Source organism: Opisthocomus hoazin, chromosome 4 (genome assembly GCF_030867145.1).
Source record: "Opisthocomus hoazin isolate bOpiHoa1 chromosome 4, bOpiHoa1.hap1, whole genome shotgun sequence".
In the NCBI taxonomy this organism is placed as follows: domain Eukaryota; kingdom Metazoa; phylum Chordata; class Aves; order Opisthocomiformes; family Opisthocomidae; genus Opisthocomus; species Opisthocomus hoazin.
The window spans coordinates 43,121,781-43,144,877 of record NC_134417.1 but is presented as its reverse complement, the minus strand read 5'-3'; the positions used below and the strand labels follow the sequence as shown (position 1 = coordinate 43,144,877).

At 39.6% G+C, this 23,097-nt stretch overlaps 2 protein-coding genes across 40 annotated transcripts in view; one reads left to right on the top strand and one right to left on the bottom strand.

The window, feature by feature from the left end:
• Window positions 1-23,097, top strand: part of FBXL2 (F-box and leucine rich repeat protein 2) — a 520,918-nt gene that overhangs the window by 245,347 nt on the left and 252,474 nt on the right. The window lies entirely within an intron of this gene.
• The window catches only part of CLASP2 (cytoplasmic linker associated protein 2), a 152,633-nt gene that overhangs the window by 127,786 nt on the left and 1,750 nt on the right, over window positions 1-23,097 (bottom strand). For all 39 annotated transcript variants that reach the window (XM_075418732.1, XM_075418763.1, XM_075418762.1 and 36 more), the window contains one exon: window positions 11,166-11,244. In XM_075418732.1, the coding sequence (XP_075274847.1) occupies window positions 11,166-11,244 (79 nt within the window). Of the gene's footprint in view, window positions 1-11,165; window positions 11,245-23,097 lie in introns of those variants that run through there.

Here is a 23,097-nt window from a genome sequence, read left to right as displayed (position 1 = left end):
AAGTCATCGAGTCAAACTAAGCCGTGTCACAGCCTGCAGATTTGTAGCTACCGAACACGCCAGCCTTTGTCACTCACGGAGTTCTGACAGAGGGACAGCCTGCCTTGGGAGGTGTTCAAGGGCCCAAATGTCTGCAGGCTTGACTCTTCCCTCTCCACCCCCCAAATTTCAAGTTTCATTAAGACCCCATATAATTGCATAAGACAAATGAAATCAGGCTGTTGAATGCTGGCAACCACCAGCTGGTTTTCAGTTTGGCAGTTCATCTTTTCTGTCAGAATAAGCTCCGATAGGAAATTATTTGAAGTTGGTTGCCTACTGATGAAGTTTCAGAACGCTCAACCAGAAGGGGATCTCCACCAAACATATTTCAATTTGAATCACAGAATGGTGGGGGTTGGAAGGGACCTCTGTGGGTCACCTAGTCCAACCCCCTCCCCCGCCGAAGCAGGGTCACCTACAGCAGGCTGCACAGGACCTTGTCCAGGCGGGGCTGGAATATCTCCAGAGAAGGAGACTCCACAACCTCCCTGGGCAGCCTGTTCCAGTGCTTCGTCACCCTCAGAGGGAAGAAGTTCTTCCTCATGTCCAGACGGAACTTCCTAGGTTTCAGTTTGTGCCCACTGCCCCTTGTCCTGTCGCTGGGCACTACCAAAAAGAGCTTGGCCCATCCTCCTGACACCCACCCTTGAGATATTTATAAGCATTTATCAGGTCCCCTCTCGGCCTTCTCTTCTTCAGGCTGAACAAGCCCAGCTCCCTCAGCCTTTCCTCATAGGAGAGGTGCTCCAATCCCCTCATCATCTTCGTAGCCCTTCACTGGACTGTCTCCAGTAGCTCCTCATCTTTCTTGAACTGGGGAACCCAGAACTGGACACAGTACTCCAGATAGGGGCTCACTAGGGCAGAGTAGAGGGGGCGGAGAACCTCCCTCTAATGCCTTCATCACTTTTTCGCCAATCGTTAGACATGTCTAGGGAGAACTACAGTGAAAAAGAGCTGAATTGTGTGAGCTGTCCTTTCTACGAATGAGTGGGAAATACACCTCCGCACCTAAAAATTCTGACAACGTTTGAAACACTCAGGTCCATCCCAGCATCCTGGTTTGCTGATCGCCCTTCTCTTTTCCCTCCTCCAAGCTTCCTGGTCTCTCCTTGCTTCTTTCTAGTCTTGCCCAGCCAGGATCACAGAATGCAAGAAACTGAGTTCTCATTAAGAAACCTCACCCAAGGCCAAACCAGGAGTTACAGCTCAACATTGGCGGTGACAGTACAAGACAGTCTTTTCCTCTACAAGAGGACAAGCCAGCACTGTCACTAGGAAGCAGCAGTTTTACCTGCTCACTATGCCAACCACTGTTTCCCCCTCACAACCCATACCACCCCCTGTATTAGTATTTATCAGTTTACAGGGTGAACTGATGTCAGACATTCAAAATGATACACACAGGTCGACCAAAAGCACAAGCTATGGGATATGTTGAAACTGAGCCAACATGAACAGCCTGCGGCGGTTTTGGCACCTTACAAAGTATCTACTGGGTGTCTGAGTACTAAGATTTTATAAAAAGATTTCTACTTTGGTCAGCTTTAGGCAGGCTTCTATACCTACCAGGAACAGCTGAAATCATACCTGTACTACAAGCGAACCCTTTACCAAAAATTAAGTCTCTGCTTTCAAAGATTAGAGCACTACCACATCCCAAAGAACGGATGGCCAGAAAATACATCACTAAGAACAATTTTTTTTTTTTCCTGAACTTCATTCCAAATACAACTGAAACATTTTGGCTGATATTTTTCCTTTAAGTTTTCTATGCTTTCTAATCAGCATTATCAAATTAGCATCCTCCTTTATGCTGCAGTGCAAATATATGCAACTGGTGCTTTCTGGCATCAGTCTGCAAACTAAACAATCTCAAATAGATGTTGAAGCTAAAACAAAGGTGAGGAAGGAGAAGCAGGACCACGTATGAAGGCAATATTCAAAGTGCTAGCCTGCTAACAAGTTACCCAGTGAAGTATATAATTTGTCGTATTCATGCACTTCTATTGTTTTATATTAACTTTATCCATCTTACTTCTTCTGTTGCCTAGTTTCTTTAATTATTTCAAAGGGATTTTTGAAAACCTAGTAACATATGACAACTTTCTCCCTTTTACTTATTTCTGCTGATATGCAAAGAAACATTACACTAAGTTTAGGAGACACTGATTCCCTTCACAGTTGCTGGTTTTTTTGCAGAGTCAAATACTAGATCCCATTTAATGTGCCTTTTCACCACATTTTAGCGTATTGTCAAAGCTTCCTATCACTATCAGCCACTCCTGAGTTTTTCTTGTTGAGATTTCTACACTGCTATACTACGATTTTACAGGTTTTAATGACTGAAGAAAACTTAGAAGTCTTCGCAAAAATATTCTATAGCACACATCAATTCTACCAGATTCACCTCAAACTCACCTGGTATTTACATCTGAGCTCCTATTTACGCCTTTTTCCTTCCTACTTGCATAATAGTTACCTTTCTATTATGTCTCTAACAGAGCTTATTATCCCGTCAGTTTCTTTTCCATTGTTTGTCTTTCTTCTCTTGGTTCGATAAACCAAAATAAATTTTAATTTACGCAAATTCACGTAATGATTTTATCACCACTAGATGGACAGTAGATGCAAGAGTTAAGGCCAAAACCAGCCTGGAGAGTCAGACTACAGCCTTGAGAGATTAAATATTTATCTCGTACGGGGACTGAAGATAAACAAGTAAATCGCAGAAGTCAGTGCCTAGAACGGCACCCAACTGTATTTTTGAAAATCCTGAGCAGCTTAACTGTATGACACCCTGCAGCAAAGAATGCCATAGGTAGCACAACCAACCTCCTTTTGCTAAACATTAACAAGAGTTCCTTCTGTTGTGACACAAATATGGAGCTTTTCAGTTTTTATTATCGCTCACACCTCCCTCTCTACTCCTTCTCTCCCGACCACTCATACCTGCTCTTTGTAAGTGCCCACTTTATGTACACCCTCTCACGTCTACCCATTCCTATGAACCAACTTCAGATAGTCCATGTTTGCTCTACTGCAGAGTAACGAAAAAGCACTAAGCAACTAAGACTCTTCACCAAGGAAACAACATCAGCATTGGCAAAAATTCTGTTACTAAAAAGTCTAACTTCTTGTCTTAGACATTAAAAGAAAAGGCTTTGAGGACAGAAACAGATTGAACCCAGGCAGCAGTATCTTCCTAGTCTTCTCAGAAACCTTGCCAGCTCAGGCAACAGCATCAAACAGCTGCGGTTAGAAAGGAGGGAGGGTAACAGCTGCCTCTGCAATTGGAGCAGTCTCTGCTCTTCTGGCTAAGATGCACAGGAGAGAAAGGAATCCCAGAGGCTCCTACGGGGCTGCAGTAGGGCTGCTCTGACAGGCTACTTCTAAAGCAAAGAATCATTAGCAGGCTCTCAGAGAGGGCCTCACTGCTCCCCTCATCAAGATGAAGTCCAGCGCACAGAAAGTTTAATCAAAAGCCGTCTCAGGCATTAATGTGCTTTTTTGGGTCTCTCCAGGAGCCAGCTAAGAAAAGCATCAATGGGATTAACAAGACATACTCTTCACCACCAGTAGTGGAGATAAAAAATAAACAGTTTAGTGTGGGTTTTTCAGTGGGTTTTTTTTTTTTTTTATATGATACATCCACAAATCTATCAGGGTCTCGGTCTCAGGAAAGAGGAGAAGAGAGGCTTCAAGTCCAAAGAGTTTCAAGAGATGCATTAGACCAGTAAGAAGACTAGAAGGTAGAGAGCAAATGTTCATTTCATCTTCTGAAATTTTTTAGCTCTAGGCTAGGTTTCTACAGAACTAGGATTAATAAGAACCAAACAGAAACCAAGGAAGGCTAGGACTTCTCTACTCTTCTTTAATGTCACGGCATTTCTAGGTGTCATACAGTGAAGTGTCCACAGACAGCAAGCAGATGGTACTCTAAATCACAGTCTATCACTCAAGTGTGGATGATTTCATGTAAAATTCATTCCCACTACTAGTAATTCCAGTACTAGCCAGCCAGCACAAAGAACTTCAAAAGGCTGCACAGATTTTTTTTTTTAATTTTTTTTTTTTTTAACTAAAGCTTTAGGGAATGTGTCACAAAGATGAAAAAAGTTGCAGCTTAAATCAGTTATGACAATTTTCTATGATCAGTAACTATAGAGGGAACCAAAGAAAATTTAAGAATTTTCTGAGACGTTGCAGGAAGTTCACCTTTCTGTTAAATTCAAAAATATAAAAGCAATCCACAACACCTATTCCAGAGAAAAAAAATACAAATAATTGACTCTTCTAAAATCCTTTTCTAAAAAAATTAAAAAAATCTGAAACATTCAGCACTCTATTGCTTAAGAAAATCCTACAACATGTATCTGACACAGCTTTTCCTGAGGTCAATAAGCAGTCAAATGAAAAGGCAATACCAGACAAAACACCTGACTTGCATTTAGATGCAACAAGGTATCTTTCAGATCAGACTTCTCCCACATAAATAGAAAAGCTTGCTTTATGTTACCTGAGAAATTCAATTTCTTGAATTACTTGATTTAATTTCAAAGTTTTCCCTAACACCTGTGGCTGGCCATACTTCAAGCAAAGACACAGGCCAGATGATCTTCAAGGTCCCTTTCGACCTAAATGATTCCAGGTTTTATGTTTAGGTTTCTGCAAGCATTTGTAATCTAGAATCCTACAGCAGATCACACAAATAGTCTCAACATTTAAATGAAATTCATAAAAAATGAAAAATAAGAATAAAAATCAGTCAGTCCCTAAAACCTGAAGATCCAGGATTTTTCTACATGCTCTATATCCACGATATCTCATGCAAAAACAGTTCTTCATTTTCATGGTGGTGAGGAAAGCATTTCTGCGTACATTATTAAAATCACTTATTGAAGAGTCCCATCTTGATTAAAATGCACATTTAAGTCTTTTCCATCCAAAAGTTTCAATCATTAACCAGGAGGAAAAGTAAAAATTGAGAACTTGGATGTCACTTATCTAAATGCAGTCTTACTCAAACAAATATTTCCAAGTTCTTGTCCCAAGTGCTTTTAATCCAAACTCACTCAAAAAAAATTAATGCACATTGCGAGTCCTTACAACTGCTTCAAAATAAATCATGCAACATACTTGCATGTTTCATTATGACAATAAACTTGTAAGAGCATTTAAATTATTCTCAAGAGTCTAATTTAAAGGTTGTTCCATCACTTCTAGAAGCCACATGGGAAAGAATTTAAACACTTCAAACTGGTTTCACATCTTCGTATACAGCACTACAACTATCTTCCAAAATTTTTTTTTTCCCCACTTGTTTATTTTTACAGTAAGAATTGACACTGCTGTTACACATACATTTACATATGGTGGTTTTGTGTGTAAAATGAGCATCTATATTCAGACTTAGCTGTACATACATAAATATAACATGTGTATGTGTTTGGTCTTTTTTAAGTGTCAAGTATCTTTCCTTTAATCTGCAGTTAACTAAAGTATATTTTGCAACATCCCGTAAGGTTGTATGTGAAAATGAATGACAATATAATGATATCATAGAATAATGGACAATTCAGCATATGCAGAAAAACGTGTAATCATATAACACCACATTAAAACTGAAACAGATACCATGTGCCTTTATTATACCTTTTACCCCCATTCCTTTGGCAATAACAAGAGGACAAAACAACATTCACTCATTTTAGAAAATAAAACTACAAGCATGAATAGAGACTTTTCCCCAAATCCTGTCATCCAGTCACATTTGCCCATAATTCTAATATTCTTTTATTTCTAATATGTAATATTTTAATTTCTGTATAATAATTATACCTTCACCTGGGAAAATAAATTCTGACAGGGTAATTATGTACTCTTACATAATCTCTTTTAATCACAGAGCAAGCAGTAGTTTCAAATACTGAAAGACGTAATATTCAAACACTCCTTAATCCACTTTATTTTTGCCAGAATACAGCCACAGAGTCTTATGAACTAACACATACCCTGATATTTACTGCTTGCAAAGTATTTTCAAGTATCTTCCCTGGAAGTACTAGCAAAGAGATTCCAAATTTGTGTGTCCCAGTTCCCCGAACACTGATGCCAGCTGCAAAGAGCGTGCAATGTGGTTAATCATCAAAGGATAACACCTTGGAAGAAAGTTACTGCAATACTACATTGTTGCCTAGGAAACAGAATTAAGTCTGTTATCAGCCATTACACCTCAACACAAAGATCACTAACATGCTCTTCAGTATACTGGAAAGCATCAGTCCTACAACTATTGTACTGATTTTGCCAAAATCTAATTTACCGCATATATGTAGGCTGTAAATATGGAAATAATAATAAAGTTTTTATGTTTTTTACTTCTTCGCAAAAAGCCTGTAATGCTTACAGGGGTAAATATTCAGTCACATTAGCTATTTTTCTCTGCACTTGAAATCTACCCCGATCACAGCTGAAAAGGAAATTAAACATGGGGGGAACAAAAAAAAAATATTTTTTGCCATGTCATCGTTGGGTGACACGGTATTATACATCCATTGTTTCTGAATCATGAATAAAAACATCTCAGGGTCACCAAAAGGTAACACACTTTATTAAGACAAAAATACTTCTCAGGTTTCAGGTATTTTATGACAAAATACAGCTATAAAAGTGAAGTTTCACCTAGAAATTAAGATTCAGTACTTTAAAAAAGGCACTAAACAGTAGATACGTATTTTGCATACACATCTTGCTTTGCTACGTTCAAGGTGCAATCCTGATCTTCAGTGAGAATGCAAGTACCTACAATAACTTACTGCAATAAACAAGAAGTTAACCATATTTTGAATATTTCATAGTAATAATTAAATTGCCTGGAAAAGTTCTATTAGGGTTGTCTTCAAAAAATAATATACTCAGATTTACTTGATCAAAACAGAAGAAAGTAAATGCCTACCATATAAAATACTACTAAGACTTCCTGTGAGGCTGTAAGAACCTTGTTACTTAGTTGAAGTATTTTGTTTCCAAATTTCCCAACATTTTCAGGCTTAATACCACGATCTTTATTTTTTTTCTCATATCACCTGTATGAATTGCAGATTTGCAATACATGATTACCCACCTCATTAACTCTGTTCACATCAAACAATGATCTAACTAGACATAACCAAGATACAAAAAAAAAGCTAAAATGGCAGTTTGCATACAACGGTTGATTCTTCTCAAATGCAGAACTGTGGAAACTTTTTAGAAGTTTGGGGCGGGGGGGAGAGAAGGGGGAAAGCTGATTTTTTCCTTCTTCCAAGCAATTGCCATAATCCTGATGTAACGAATGGGTTACATCTAAAACCTGAATGGAAAGCACTCCCACTCCCTCCTGGAGAAACTGGCTGCTTGTGGCTTGGACAGGCAAACTCTTTGCTGGGTACAAAACCGGCTGGATGGCCGGGCCTGAACAGAGTTAAATCCAGCTGGTGGCCGGTCACAAGTGGTGTTCCCCAGGGCTCAGTATTGCGGCCAGTTCTGTTTAAAGTCTTTATCAACGATCTGGATGAGGGGATTGAGTGCACCCTCAGTAAATTTGCAGATGACACCAAGCTGGGTGGGAGTGTCAATCTGCTTGAGGGTAGGAAGGTTCTGCAGAGGGATCTGGGCAGGCTGGATCGATGGGCCGAGGTCAATTGTACGAGGTTCAACAAGGCCAAGTGCTGGGTCCTGCACTTGGGTCACAACAACCCCATGCAACGCTACAGGCTTGGGGCGGAGTGGCTGGAAAGCTGTCCAGCGGAAAAGGACTTGGTGGTGTTGGTCGACAGCCGGCTGACCATGAGCCAGCAGTGTGCCCAGGTGGCCAAGACCACCAACACCATCCTGGCTTGTATCAGGAATAGTGTGCCCAGTAGGAGTAGGGAGGTGATCATGCCCCTGTACTCAGCACTGGTAAGGCCACACCTCGAGTATGGTGTTCAGCTTTGGGCCCCTCACAAGGCCATTGAGGTGCTGGAGCATGTCCAGAGAAGAGCAACCAAGCTGGTGAAGGGTTTAGAGCACAAGTCTTACGAGGAGCAGCTGAGGGAACTGGCCTTATTTAGCCTGGAGAAGAGGAGGCTGAGGGGAGACCTTCTTGCTTTCTACAACTACCTGAAAGGAGGTTGTAGCGAGGTGCCTGCCGATCTCTTCTCCCAGGTAACAAGCGATAGGACAAGAGGAGATGGCCTCAAGTTGCATCAGGGGACGTTTAGATTGGTGTTATGAAAGTTTTCTTCACCAAAAGAGTTGTCAAGCATTGCAACAGCCTGCTCAGGGAAGCAGCTGATCCACCATCCCCAGAAGCATTTAAAAGCCCTGGAGATGTGGTGCTTAGGAACATGGTTTAGTGGTGGACTTGGTCATGTTAGGTTAGCGGTTGGACTCTACGATCTGAAAGGTCTTTTCCAACCTAAACGATTTTACGATTCTACTTTCTTCTGGCATCTGTGAAGAACTTACCATAGCTAGAGTTAGTACACACAGTCAGCTATGGCACAACAGGGACAATACAGCTTTTATAAAAAGAAGTGGTACCTCACAAACTTCCAAGAGCTCTCCACAGAACAGCTGCGCAAAGGTAACTCAGCTAACAGAGAGATGTTGGATTTTCACATAGTTCTCAAGAAGGGGTCTTACAGAAAGGAAGGTACCATAATGATAAAGGCATGGAGGAAGAGACATCACCCTGGAGAGTGGACCCTAAACCCACCATCACTGCACAGGAAACAGGCTGGTACAGCATACAGTGTCATGAATACAGTAGGTCAATTTTCAGGAAGCAGCGATGTAACAAAAAAATAGATTATCAATAACTAAGAAAGTAATAGATGACATAATAAAACCAAATAGAATTATGCCACTATAAACATATGTTGCATCCGTGCTGTTACGGCTTCCTCAACTCAGAAGTACTACAACAGAAAAGCACTGACAAGGGAAGCAAGAACAATAAAAACTGTGGAACCATGCGTACACAAGAAAGAATTAGACTGAGACTCTTATCCAGGGCAGGTAGGGAAGAGGGGAAGAATACCAGAGGAGAGACACAGAAAAGATCTGTAAAATTAATATGGGCAGTCAAGAAGATAAGAAATGACGACTCACCTCTCTAACACAAGGTCTAGCAAGCATCAAGTTATCAGACAGCCCATCCAACACAAGAGTTTTGCATAATTAAGCGTTACTGTAGAACACAGCAGAAGCCAAAAGTCTATGTGGGTTCAAAAACCAACCAGATAAAGCTGTAAGAAAACAGGGTGACAGGGGAGACACTGGAGATACCATCTGCCTTAGCTGGCCCTGAACTGCAAGACTGCTGACAGCTAAGGGGTCATACTGAAGGAGTTATCACTGCATGTTTGTCCTGTCCTTACTTTACTTCTTGGGCATATGCGAACAAAACGCTGTCAGACACTAATCTTCGGTCTGACTTATGGAGTCATCCTCAGATGACATTAGAAGTCAAATCTGCAGAGTCAACAGAACATGATTTGGTAAACTGCTGATTCTTTACGTTTTGTTGAATGAAGCCGTTTTCTTGCTCACCAGTGTGCTTTTAATCACTCTCATAAACCCTGACTATCCACGCTCCCAGACATTTACAATAAAGTTTTTGTATTACTGCTTCACTGACAAAAACTGAAAATGATCTAAATGTTATAAGGCTTGCAGAGACAGCTACCAACTGAAAAGAATTCATACTATAGATCACTCTTTATAAAAGTCACCTAAAATACAGATTGTTTTCTGCCTTTACTGAGATTAAGATTTCAGTGTCTGTTAAGCTTCTGTAAAAGCTGATCATGCGCAGCAGTGACTTGCACACCCAGCATAATGCACTCTGCAGGTCTTGATGCTGGAGATGCTCAGAAGACCAATTTCACTCCTAGGCACTACTACTCAGCTTTTCTAAAAAGTACTTCTGGAATACACAACTTCAGATGTCTACTGATGTTACACATGTTTGATGGTCACCAAGTGGCAGTACTCTTTTTTTTTTAATATAAATGCTACTAACTACTGAAATTCAAATCTTAATTTACTCATAATCTCAAACTACTTAAATACTGGGACAAAAAAGACAGTGTTTTCAAACTATTCTCAAATAGTTCCCTCAAAAAAAAAAACAGATGAAAAAAGCTTTCCAATCTTTCATAAAGTTGCTGTAATTTTAAGTTCTACACACCTAATTTTAAGTTCTACACACCACTAAAATACAAATCAAAACAGAGTAACACTCTGAAGCCTATCACTGTTTGTAGATACAAATGGAGACTATTCAGAAAACAATATTCTGCATAGCACAGTATGCCTCCAGTTCCCTTACACAGCTCCAATACAAAACTAACCAGGCAAAGAAAAACACCTCTGCAACAAAACAGACTTTAATTCTGTAGTGCACTATTGCGGTATTTCTACAGCAACCTGAAATACGCTTTCAGTGAATTTAGTTAGTACCTTGTCATAAACTATACTTTGTATTTCTAAACTTTTAAATGTTGCTTTTCTTAACTCTTCAATACAGAAGTAGACACCTAAAGAAGAGGAAGCTTAACATTTTGACAGACTATTTAAGATAGGTGGGCACATCGGAACAAGATGCAAGATAATTCACACAAATTTTGGAAAAGGACATTAAGCTAGAAACCTCTGTTAAAATTAGCCAGTGATACAATACCAATGCTAATGCCCTAGTATCACTATTTTCAAGGACAGCAGCAAATAAAACCTTTAGTCTTTAACACAAGCTAAAGACAACACTTATGTTCCAATGTAATTTTCAGATGATTGTCTTGGGGAGTGGTAAGCAACTACACAGCATGAAACTAATTACTGAAAAGACAGTCCTGGAACCTTTAAAAAATCCCAACCACCACCTAGAAATCAGTGATTGCATGACAAATGAATCTTTACAAGGTAATACAAAATTATTTAAATTCCAACAGCAGCAATAACATGTCTACCAATATATTACAAATAGCTCAGTTTTCAACATGTTTCACTTCAGCTGCTAGAGGAGGAGAATGAAAAAAAAAAAAAGTGTCTTTTACTTTTTGTTCTTAAGAAAAGGAAGGTTATATTTCACTTACCAGTTCCTGTATAGGATTTAAAGCGTCCTGATAGTCTGTCAACAAAGGCACCTAGAACATCTAATCCCAGTAATGCTACCTGTTGAAACAAGAGAATTAGATATACAAAACAGATCACTAAAGAATTCTTTACAACATATTTTAAAGAAATCAGACACATATATGCAGGCATGCTGAAATACTGTATCTTGACCTAAAGATAAATTAAACTTCCAGTTAGCTGATAACTCCTTGAAAGCTTTCATTAAGACAAAGTTAACAGGGTATGTTTGGAACAGATCAAGTATATTTATGTATACCAGAGCAGTTCAGATTTTCAATACTTGTATTCAAACAAAGAAAATAAATGTTAGAAATCCAATGTTTCAGTATTTTTCAACTAAAAATAGTAAAATTCAAATTAATAATTAGGAGGACTAAGGAGCTGGAAGATGCTCTTATTTCCCCCCCCTCTGGATCATACATTAGGACTGTAGTTCTGCCACTCATTTTCTTTGGAAGATGACTCTAGAGGTCTAACTCAGTATTAAGTGAAAATCGAACTTCCTTTGAAATGGGTACCAGTAAGGCTTTAGGCTTTACCTTCTCTACCAGGTTTCTAAACTGCTTAAAGACACGAAACAGAATGCCTTAACAGCAGCAAATAAAAAAAAAAAGGGGGGGTGGAGGGACAACACACAACCCTGTGCAGTTACCAGACTCGGAAAAAGCAAACAACTTCAACTGCAAAACTAACTAAGCCCCCAAGCATAAGTACCAATACAGACTGAAAAAAAACACAACAAAACACAACCATGGTTTAAACAGTTTCCCAGATGCTCAGAGCTTACTTCAGTCTGGCTACTTAGCTCATCAGCTAAGGTCATTACATTGTCCTTCAAATTCCCAAAAGAAAACAACTGAGAGAAGCTAATACTGTCTTCCCTGGCACTTCAGACCACACCATTTGTCCACCTGCTTGTTAAGCTAGGGAAGTTTTAGTTGTCATTTGCTCTTTACAAAACAAACAAACAAACAAAAAAAAAACATCACAAAAAACAAACAAACCACAAAACCTTCAGAAAACAAGATGACATTCAAAATACTACTGGGATTGTGAGAAGTTCCCATCTATGAACAGAAACTAGATGAGAGGACAGTATCTGCTAATATAGACACAAAAACATTATCAGAAAAAATCACTTAAACTAAATTATTTTAACAAGTTGGGACACTTTTATTTGCCCTTAACTATACTGCATACTGTTCCAAGACTTCATTCTTAATTTCATGTAATAGTTCATTATGAACACCAAAATCAGCATTTTCACATCTTGTAGTTAACTCCATTGTCTGCCCATGAACGTGCAAACGCCAAAGGAAGGACCCCCTGAAGCCTCAGCATCCGTAACAGCTTTTCCTCCTCTTTATTTTCTAGTAAGATACACGCTGCAAACTTTTCCCCATGAAGATGTGAGCAGAATTACTCCCCTCTATTAGCTATTTATTTTCATAAAACTTGAAACCACAATTTCTTGGACAACTCCGTTTCCTTAAGATCCTTATCTGTCACAATTGTCCACACTAGACAACAGGCCCAAAAAAATGTGACTGGAGGTGAATGTAAATACACACAGCCCACGCACACAGGATCATGTGAGCCTTGTTTCCACAGAAACAAGACAAATAAGGTCCCCATAAAATCTAGGACCTCAAGCAACTGCGTAATTAAGCAGATTTTAATAGATTCAGTATTAGTACAATAGATCTCTAGGACGTACAAAACTTCATTGCAAGTTACTACAACTTACTTTGAAGTTTACACAATTTTATTACATGCTAAAACAGAGAATAGCAAATACAAGTGGAGGGCATCATGAAGCTCTTTCATGTTCTTTTACAGATTGATAAAACTATACAAGACGAAATCTCAATCCAAAAAGTGATGCCTGAAAGAAGAAAGAAATTCATTCTGGATATAAATTGTTTTCCTGCACGTCTGTTTCCTGACTACAAGGCCCACCTTAGACCTATCTTCCAGTGACAATTTTTAAGATGCCTTTCCCATGCAAGTATTTTGGGGTCTATTAATGCACAAACCGTAGCCTTTCCTTCCATAAAGATGCTTACAGAGTGTCTCTCTCTTCTCTGCACATTTGATTATCTTTTTAAAACCTCTCTGGAAGGCTTCTGGGCTGCTGTTCAGAATGCTAGAGATTGAAAAAAGTAAAGCACACATGGCTGGTTTTTACTACACATCTACTATATACTAATCCCAGAGAAGAGTAAGATGGAGAGTATTTCTTCATTAATTCCTCCAGTGTTTAGCCTATAGGGTTTGGAGGGCTTTTTTGTGGGATTTTCTTTTTGTCTTTTTTTTTAGTTGGTTGGTTTTGGGAGGGGTGGGGTGGGAATTGTTCATTTTTGAAGTCTCACCTGGGCAAAACAGTGGCCATATGGAAGATTTCAACCTCCACACACATAAGAGTCAGGGGCTTGACAACTACCAGAGAAACAGCTATTCATCCTACCATGACTCACTGCCAACAAAGAATCTGATCACCTGTATTTCACTTGTATGAGAGTATTTTATTTAGATCAACAGCACCCACTGAGACAATGCCTGTGTATTTTTGTATCCCTCCCTGTGAATACGTAAAGTTTAATCACCTCTTATGATGCACTCGCATTTATCTTAACTATTCAAGCAGTTTTCAGTATGGTGTTGGCTCTTTATACCTGTCTATCAAAGATTTGCTTAATGAATGCAGTAGGGGTTCTACTTCAATAATTCGGGTACCAAAGCTACTTTCATAAATACTATCAGTGTAAATATCCCGATTAATAGTTTTGTCTTGTGATGTCCTTACTGTATGAAAACACATAGTTCAGACTGCAAGGGATGAAACACAGCTTTTAAAAGTTAGCTTTGTAAATCAAAGTAAGATACGAGACTAACCCTGGCTTTAAGAAACACAAAGTAACAAATGCTGCTGTGAAATTCTCACCTCTCTAACTGCTACTGAACATGAACCTTCACAGGTAAGGGAACAGGTTACTACAATCTTCAAGGAGTAATCCTCTACCTACAACATGATGGTTATTCTTTAGCTCATACAAAGTCCTCTATGGTCTGCAACTTTGAAAAGATAATAGGTACGAAATGCCACGGTATCTGCAGAGTGAGAAAGCATGATGTGACCTCAGGCTGGAAGTAAGGGGAAACTGCTCTAGCTACAAAACTGGCTCTCATTCCACATTTCAAAACAAGTTAGCTGAAGAATCACGCTACGGAGTATACTAAATAAACTACTTATTCTCATGTCTGTAAATCAGTCTTAATATTTCTCTGCTCTGAAACACAATATTCTGAGTTTTAGCATCTCCTGGTAGGTATCATGTGTGCAGTATTCAAGCAGCCCTTTGGAAGGAATCCTTAACAACCTGGTAATTCAAGAAGTAATGGTTTTAAACTAAGGGAGGGTAGATTTAGACTGGATATAAGGAAGAAAGTTTTTACAATGAGGGTGGTGAAACAGTGGAAGAGGTTGCCCAGAGAGGCAGTGGGGGCCCCATCCCTGGAAACATTCAAGGCCAAGTTGGATGGGGCTCTGAGCAACATGGTCTAGTTGAAGATGTCCCTGCTCACTGCAGGGGTGTTGGGCTAGATGACCTTTAAATGTCCCTTCCAACACAAAGCATTCTATGACATGGTGTTATGGGGTCACATGAGCAGCATTCAAAAAAAAAAAAAAAAAAAACACCACAAAAAAACCCCACACACAAGTCAAGGCAGAAGCGATCTGCCAGAAAAAGGTTCCAAGCTCTCAGACACTGTGCAGGACCACGTATCATCACAGGCTCTCCAGCAACAGAAAAACTTCTCATCAGCATCCTGGCTCTTTCCCCACTGATGTGGGGAATTGACAATTAGTTCAATTTTGCTATAGCTTTAGTTTAATTTTGTTATATAATTTTGCATCTATGTTAAAGTAAGAGTTAAACACTATTAGTCAGTTTAGTTCTGTTCTTTGTAATCTTGCTAACAAGGACTGTTGTGGCTCAAATGTAGCTAACAAGGACTGCTTGCGAGGCAGAGGAAGAGAAACAAGGACTGATAACCAGAACTTTGTTGTTTGTAAGAAGCAACTTTCTAGTTGAAACTGTTTCTATGGTTTGGGCCTCAGCCAACACAGACAACTCAGGAATTTTTGAACCAAAGGTGAAAGCTCACAGCGAGGAAGACTATGAGCCTTCATCCAGAAGATCCCCACAGACGACCACCAGATGACACTGCACAAGTGCTAAAGGAGGGTGGAGTATGATAATGAATTCCTAGAAATAATTACAATAGTCCAGCCTACTTAGATAAGCTTTGTAATAAATAGGGGCATGCTTCGTGACTCGGTGTGCAAGTTAGGAGGAGCGATCCCCCTCGCACCCGGCACCGCAATAAACATACCTGCTTTATAACTCTCTGAGTTGTGAAGTTTGATTCCGCATGTCACCACCAGCTTCAATAAGGGATGTATTTCTTCTGGGATTAAAATCATTGGATCTGTTTCTTACTCTGCATTCATTAAGTCTTTTGCCTGCTGCCTAGAAAGAGTCTTTGTATGTTGAGACTGATTCATCAGCTCACTATTGTTTGATGCATTAAACACTGCTTTTGAGGTTCACAGGGGAAAAAAAATTCAGGCTTTTTGAACTGGAGTTGGTTAGTTGTTGAACTACTCTTTAAGCAGCCAGTATTCTCGACTGTCCTTGACTTCTCAGATTGTAACAAAATTGCCAACCCAACTGTGAAATATTTTATCTATTCTGGAAAGGATCAGACTTCAGTGAAATCAAGATGTTCCAACCAAAATGCAATTATGAACCAAGCCACTGATTAGGAAGTGAGCCTATTTCCTGCTCTGCAGCTTGTTCCTTTGCCAGCTCTCCTTCTACATGCTCTTTCCAGCACTGCCACTGCTCTTCTGTGAACAACTTCTAGGCATCTGAGTCTTTTCTAGGAACAGAAATACTGTTCCTCAAAACACACCCAGTTAACCATGCATGCTTACTATTATTCTCAACGCATTTCTGTAATTTCCCACCCCTGTGGGGGACCTCTGGGGGCAGGACACTGCCAGGAAACCACCTTTAGTTACATAAGTTGCCAGGTGACCTTAGCACAAATGTCCTCGGATTTGGTCATAGGATCTCTGTATACAGAAATACGGATATTGCAGATCCCAATCTGTGAACCAGTCATGAGAATCTAACAGGGGAATTATGGAGGTCACTATCTGCAACTCCAAAAGAGTGAAGTTAAGGAACTGGACCTGCAGTCACCATGGGGACAGCAGTGGTATCACTATCAATCAACTGACAAACACAAAACAGCAATGCCAAACAACTACACCCTGCAAGAACAAGCGCTGTTCCAGCACTGCGATGCTGAAATAAAATATATACAAGAATATCATGAGATATATATATTTTTTATAAGTACTGTCAGCCAAGCCTAAAGGTGTATTTTCTCAGTTCTCTAAATCTCAAGCACCTTGCAAATAGCTAAACATGAAACAAAAACATGTATGTACACTCTCTTCTGCTTCACTTTTTGAAGTTTCTTATTGCTAGTTCTCTTTACGCATCTCCTTGAATACATTTCTCTCCTATTTCACAGGAGACTCAATCACTTCTTGCTCCCTTTACTGTTTTCCACTCCAATTCTCTCCACAGCACCCATTTCACTGTGTTCTACTTATATTCCATTCCTTCCCTTAATCCCAAAACTTGCACAGACACCAAAAACTGCCCCTGGCTCCATGGGCAGAAGAAGCTTCCATTTTCCTGGATCCTTTCTTCAACCCAGGTGGTTCTTCAGTCCCAGCCAGGTCATCTGCAGACTCAGTTCTCCCTTGTACAAGAAAATGCATTGCTGCAGTCCTCCCACTCAGCATCACTTGGGCAGCTGCCTCTGCTGACAGCAGCCAAAATCGCAGTCACAGCAGCTGAAGCTACCACACACATCATCTATGCTTCCGATGCTTTAGCTAACAAGAAAGCATTATTTCCATTCTCTTGCTTCTTTCATCTTCCAGGTTACAGATTACACACTTCCAAAGATGTGTACAATCTTTTTTTTTTCAAATGTATACCACATTGCAAAGAGAATGGGGGTATTGCTGGTTATCTAACATAAAGTCTTCAAGCTCAACAATTTGAGCCATAAATTCTTCAGCAAATGCAGAGCCTCCTCTATGTAAAAATGCAAGATTTACTGACTTCAAAGCAACGTTTTGCAACTATAATTTGGACTACAAGCAGAGATTCTCCTGAGAGCATCAATCTTTGCTACTGCTAAAACTACATCAGCTGCAACCCTCACTGTCTCAAAAGAGGTACAGACTACCAAAGTCCTTATTATAATCTTCCTTTCATAATCCTTCTGTGATGGCCAACCACAAATCATTTCAGCATTACAGTGCAAGTAACCATGCTACCAGAGTATTACTGAATGAATCACCCATATTTATCCAGAGACTGATGAGTGTAGCTCAGCACTGAAAAGGCTTGGTTTCTTCAGAATACCTTCTCCAACCATATATCTAGGAGCTACTTGTTGTTTTGACCTCTCCTGTACAGCAGCCAAAAAAAGCAAGCATAGAACTGTCACAAAAATTTTAAAGCTCATAGAGAAAAAAAATACCTGTTTTACTGCCCCTTCCCCTTGACAGGAACTGTAACTTTCCTCCCCTCTGCATTAATTAAGAAACATTTACCCAATTTTGAAGAACACATTAGCATAACACTCAAAATGGTTACTGGAAAAGTGTTTACAACCTTCTATTATTTCAAAATCCCTCATGCTCTTCAAACTGACTTGACTTCAGACTGAAAGTGAGATCTCCAAATTGTTCTGTATTCTGTAGACAATACAGCTATCAGTACTTCAAAATGTGTCATGTACTGCCTCCAGCTTGATCCATTACAGGGATATCTACAGTTTGCTTCATATGTACATTAAACGTTCCTCCCTTCACCATTGTCATAAATTTTTCATAAACATTGCTCCATGGACGGCAAGCATAAAATAGAAGTATATGATACAGCAACACCTGACATTTTAAGCCATTTTCTTTTTGCTGCACTGGCAAAAGCCTGAAGACAGAGCCTCTTTAAAAGCAGGGCTCAGTGGGAAGACAATGAGATGTATGGTATTTCTCTTTCACATGTTAAAAAAAAAGCTCCCCCCTCCCCCCCCCCTGCAGAAAATCGCACTTTAAAGCCTTCCTAAGGATGTTGATGAAGCAAAACAAAGAAACACTTTTAGGACTTTGTTCTTCTAAAAGAATATCATTCTTTTTGTGCCCAAGGTCTCATTTTCTTTCCCATTTCCTCTTCTTTAAATTGTATCAAACATACAGAGACTCCCATTCCCTGTTCCTTACTCCTACCCCTGCACCAGCTCGTCTACTGTGAGGAGACAAGTATTCACGCCACGGAACAGTAACCTGCTTTAGGAAACCAGTCCAACAAATGAACAAGAGAAGGCATCTTCTCAGCCAGATCTCCTCCCGGAGCCTGCTTACTCTGCAGCCTTGCAAGCACTCGCATCAGAGCAATGAAGGCACCACGCACCATCACAATTCAGCAGCCAGGGCAAGAAACTGCTTAAATCAGCAATGCCACTAAAAATGCACGTTGAACTATGTACGGCTCACGTGTGTTGACTGCTGTGAATCTGAAGGATGCACCTCTCCTCTTACACACTGGACAGAGCTTAGCCAGGGTCTTTATCCACAGCTAAATCAATCAAAGTGGAGGCTAAAAGGGATAGCCCTGTTCTCCTTCTTCACCTGCAGGCACATTTGATCTGGTGCAACTAAATCTCCTGTAGCATCAGTCAAATCAGCTTGTTGAAACAATTCAACATAACAGAAAGTTAATTGCCTCAAGAACTAGAGTGAGAATGCCTGGCCAGAGGAGAAGCAGAGCTGCTATTTCAACAGGGACTACAGTTAGGCTGGATTACACAAACTGAAGCTGCAAAACCATTGAGAGCTGTCAATCCGAACTCTGGAGGAGACGCCTGAGAGCTTGAGACTATGTATTCCAGATTTCTAATTAAAGGCTGGACAAAATTAGTTTTAATTAAACTTTAAACAATTAAAACTTCTTGCAAGTTTCCTTTGCCCTCTGGAGATCTGCTTGATTATTTGGCTAACAATAGTTTATTTAAGAGTCTATGAACAGAACAGAAATAATACGTGAAAAAATAATTATTATTACTCAAGAATTTAATCACTGAGCTTGAACCCTAAAACTGGCTTCATACATGGACAGGTCGAACCACATTCTCATTACACAGAAATAAGGGAAGTAGCTCCCACATAGCCAAGATGAAACAACCAACTTCAAGCAAGGAATAATGAAATTCAAAGAGCTCAAAGTCAAACATTTCTCCTCCAACAAAGACATTTAAATTACCACTATTTGCTAACAAAGACGAAGGAAATACCAAGATCAATACAGTAACTGAAAAATAAAGGCTGAGGAGGGTCCCGTTTTATTCCATTTTCTGTCCTGCAGGTTACAGTCCTACAACTCGCTACAGCATTTGCCTTTTGTGTAGCCTATGTTGGCTTGTGTTCAACTTCGGATCCAAAATAACCCACACATTTTCTTCCTAAGGCCTGCTACTCAATCACACATCCTGCATTTGTGCATTCAATTATTCTTACTGAAATGCAGGACTTCACATTTCTGAACTTTCCTTTTTTTAACCCGATCTCAGTATCTCCACTTTGTTCAAACAATTTTAAACTCTAGCTTCCACCTCACACACTTACACGCAGTCAATGAAATTATAACTGCTGCTACCTCTTTGCAAGGACTTCAAACAAATGTCCTAACCACTTGTCTTAACTATCTGCAAAACTACAGTTCAAATCTTCCCTTCCTTTCTGGAAACTGAAAGCTCCTCCTGCTGGCCTTCTGCTGAACTAAAGACAAACCCAGATAAATACTTGCCAAACCAAGCAAACGCAAAAATGCAACAGCAACATTACTGGTATTTTAGTATCTTTCAGTATTTGGCGCTGGGAAAAACGAAGCTAAGAAAAATCTCACTCTGCAGTAAGCACAGAACAAAAGATAACTCCAAGGATTTCCCTAAAAGAAACAGATTATCCACGCTATCAGAAACAGTGTGAAATCATTTTTTTTCCTTTGCATACCAAACAATCTGCTGCTCTGACATAAAAACAGCAATTATTAATTATTTTCCTACTGCAGCTGAGGAATAAAATGAGCTAAAATATCGACTACAAGGGTAAGAAATCCGAAGATGACTCACAGTCTTAATGTTACTGATTACTTTTCTCGCATAAAATTACCTTAAGAAACTACCAGAATTTTAGTCGTGGGTTTTTATTACTTCTGATCAGGTGCGATTTGCATAAAGAACTGAAAGGTGGCTTTATTGCTCAAGAAATAAATTTTAAGAGGGTAACGATTCAATTTTGATGGGCTTTAAAAAAACCACAACATGCTAATAGCCAAGTGTAGACTTGCAAAGCTCTACTTGAAAAGTAGTAGTTCTGCATCCCCACATCTCTTTAGCAGAAGTTCAAAGCAGATTTCCAGATTACTTATTTGAATCGGACACAGAACAGCTTGAGCCACCAGACTGTATAAAGCTAGGCAATCTTGTAATTATTTGCATGACAATCGGGTAAGAGAGATACATAAGAGATGTGTTAATTAAAACTCATGTATACATAGATGAACATCCAGGTTAACCCACCAAAGCCAGCAAACATCTACCAGTAGTCATACCCTCAGAATGGGGAATTAATTTACTGCTTGAAGTTCACCTGAGAGTCTGAACTCCAACATTAGCACTGTTCCAATTTTCTGAGATTGCCAAATATTTCAAAGTTTGAGGAGAACAAGTACCAGTAGAATACTACCATCATCATCTTCATACTTTGCATCCAACCTACCTGCTCCTGAAGAGGATTTCAGAGTTCACTGCCCTTATCTTTATTTTTCTGCTATTCCTCGGAGCCTTGGGACAACAGTCATTTTGGGGGAGTGGGGGAAAAAAAAAAAAAAAAAGAGGCAAAAAACCCACCAAAAAACCCCACCAAAATGAAAGTTCTACATTGTACGAAAAGAGAGGTCAGTCCCAACCGATACAAAATGAACCAGATCACAGTACCAGGACACCAAACAAACAATTTTCAGTTCAGTGAGCAACTCATTTCAACAAGATCCAAAAGAAAAGCTTAAATTATGTACATGTTCTGGGTACTCCCTGGTGTTGCAAGGTTCTCAACAGCCTTTGGAAGCTAACTTATCACTGACTGCACAGACATTAAAGATAGCCTTTAAAGATGACTCATCTCTTTCTCGTTCACTCCCCGTGTTCTGCAACCAACTTTCACTAGAACTCCGTACCATTTGCAGATGAGTCAACACATTCTTAATCCCACCTTTCTGATTTATCAGTAACTCAAACTGGTAATTGTGTTTTCCACTTTAACGACCTAGATGAACTCGGAAATCTTCCTATCTGCTTTCTCAGTTTGGAACTGCCAGATTGTTTATTAAACCATTATAGATAGCTGCAAATTTCAGACAAGTAAAAGCACTATTTAGATGGCCAAAATCTTTTTGCCACAAGTTAATTCAACCTTGCTGACAACAAGTCCACACTTGTTTGCTGAACACCTATTCTCTTTCCCCCCCGCACATTATCAAGTCTGCCAAATCAACCCTCCTATTCCTATTCCTTCCAGATCCTCTCCCTTCTGGTTATGTGAAGCAGAAAACTTTCTAGGGTGGCATTTCATAGGAAGTTTTCTCTTCTCAGGCACAGCACAGAGTTGAGCCTAGAGCTGCCGGATCATGCATCTTCTCTTTCAGTATGGTCAGCAGAGTGCACTGCATGCAAGAACTGAATTTTCACACGAGAGGAAAGACACAGCACATCCAGGGCAAGTCACATCAGTTACCTCCTCATTATCCATACAGGTCACCTACAGTGGAAATAATGCTCGCCTTCAAAACTTCCTCCTATATTCCCCACTTGTCGCTCCCATTCATCCAGCTCAGCAGTTCTGATAAGTCAGTCACCAGCCATTCACACTGCTCAAACAGCCACGTCAACAGGAAGGGATTAATTACTTTGGGTCTTTGAAGACCTGAAAGACGTTTAGCAAGATGTAAGAAAGAGATGATAAGCAGCATTGTCTAAGTGCTCTACCTATCTATATCCATTCCACAGCAGAGGAAAGGCTAATCACCAAATTATTAAAAAAAAAGAATCAAAAAATAACGATTACTTTAGTATTTTTCTTGAGAATACATGTAAGTCTGTGGTACTCATTACTTTATAACACCAATCAGGCCCTGAGTTTAATAACAAACTCAGATCTAACATTTAAAAGTTTAACACGTATGTTTGCATAAGGTAAAATATGCAATAAGATGCAAACCACAGTTTTCCCGAATATTTTTAATTTTCTTTTTGAAGCAGCAGATGCTGGCAGTCACTACCACAGCCAGGAACACTGGAACCGATCACGAGCAAAACATTCAAGATCTTGTGGTGTTGCAGTTAATATAATGTATATAACATACTTTGAAATGGCGTGTTGTATGTATAAAGAGCCACCAGTAAGCAGACAGAGAGAGATAAAAAAAATTAGCTATTATGCAAACTGTTTTTAAAACTCTTAGAATTTTTAATACGCTTGACATCATCGTGTATGACTGAGGCTTGTGATTTCGAGTACCTCATACTCCTCACTCGTCCTACAGTCCTAGCAGCCAAGGAGTTCTCTCACCTCACATCGACAGCAAGCAGAGTGGCTTGTGTAACGAAAAATGCACCTTGAAAAGCAAACTTCAAATATTAACCCCGAACTTTGTCACTTTAAAAGTGCAAGAAAAA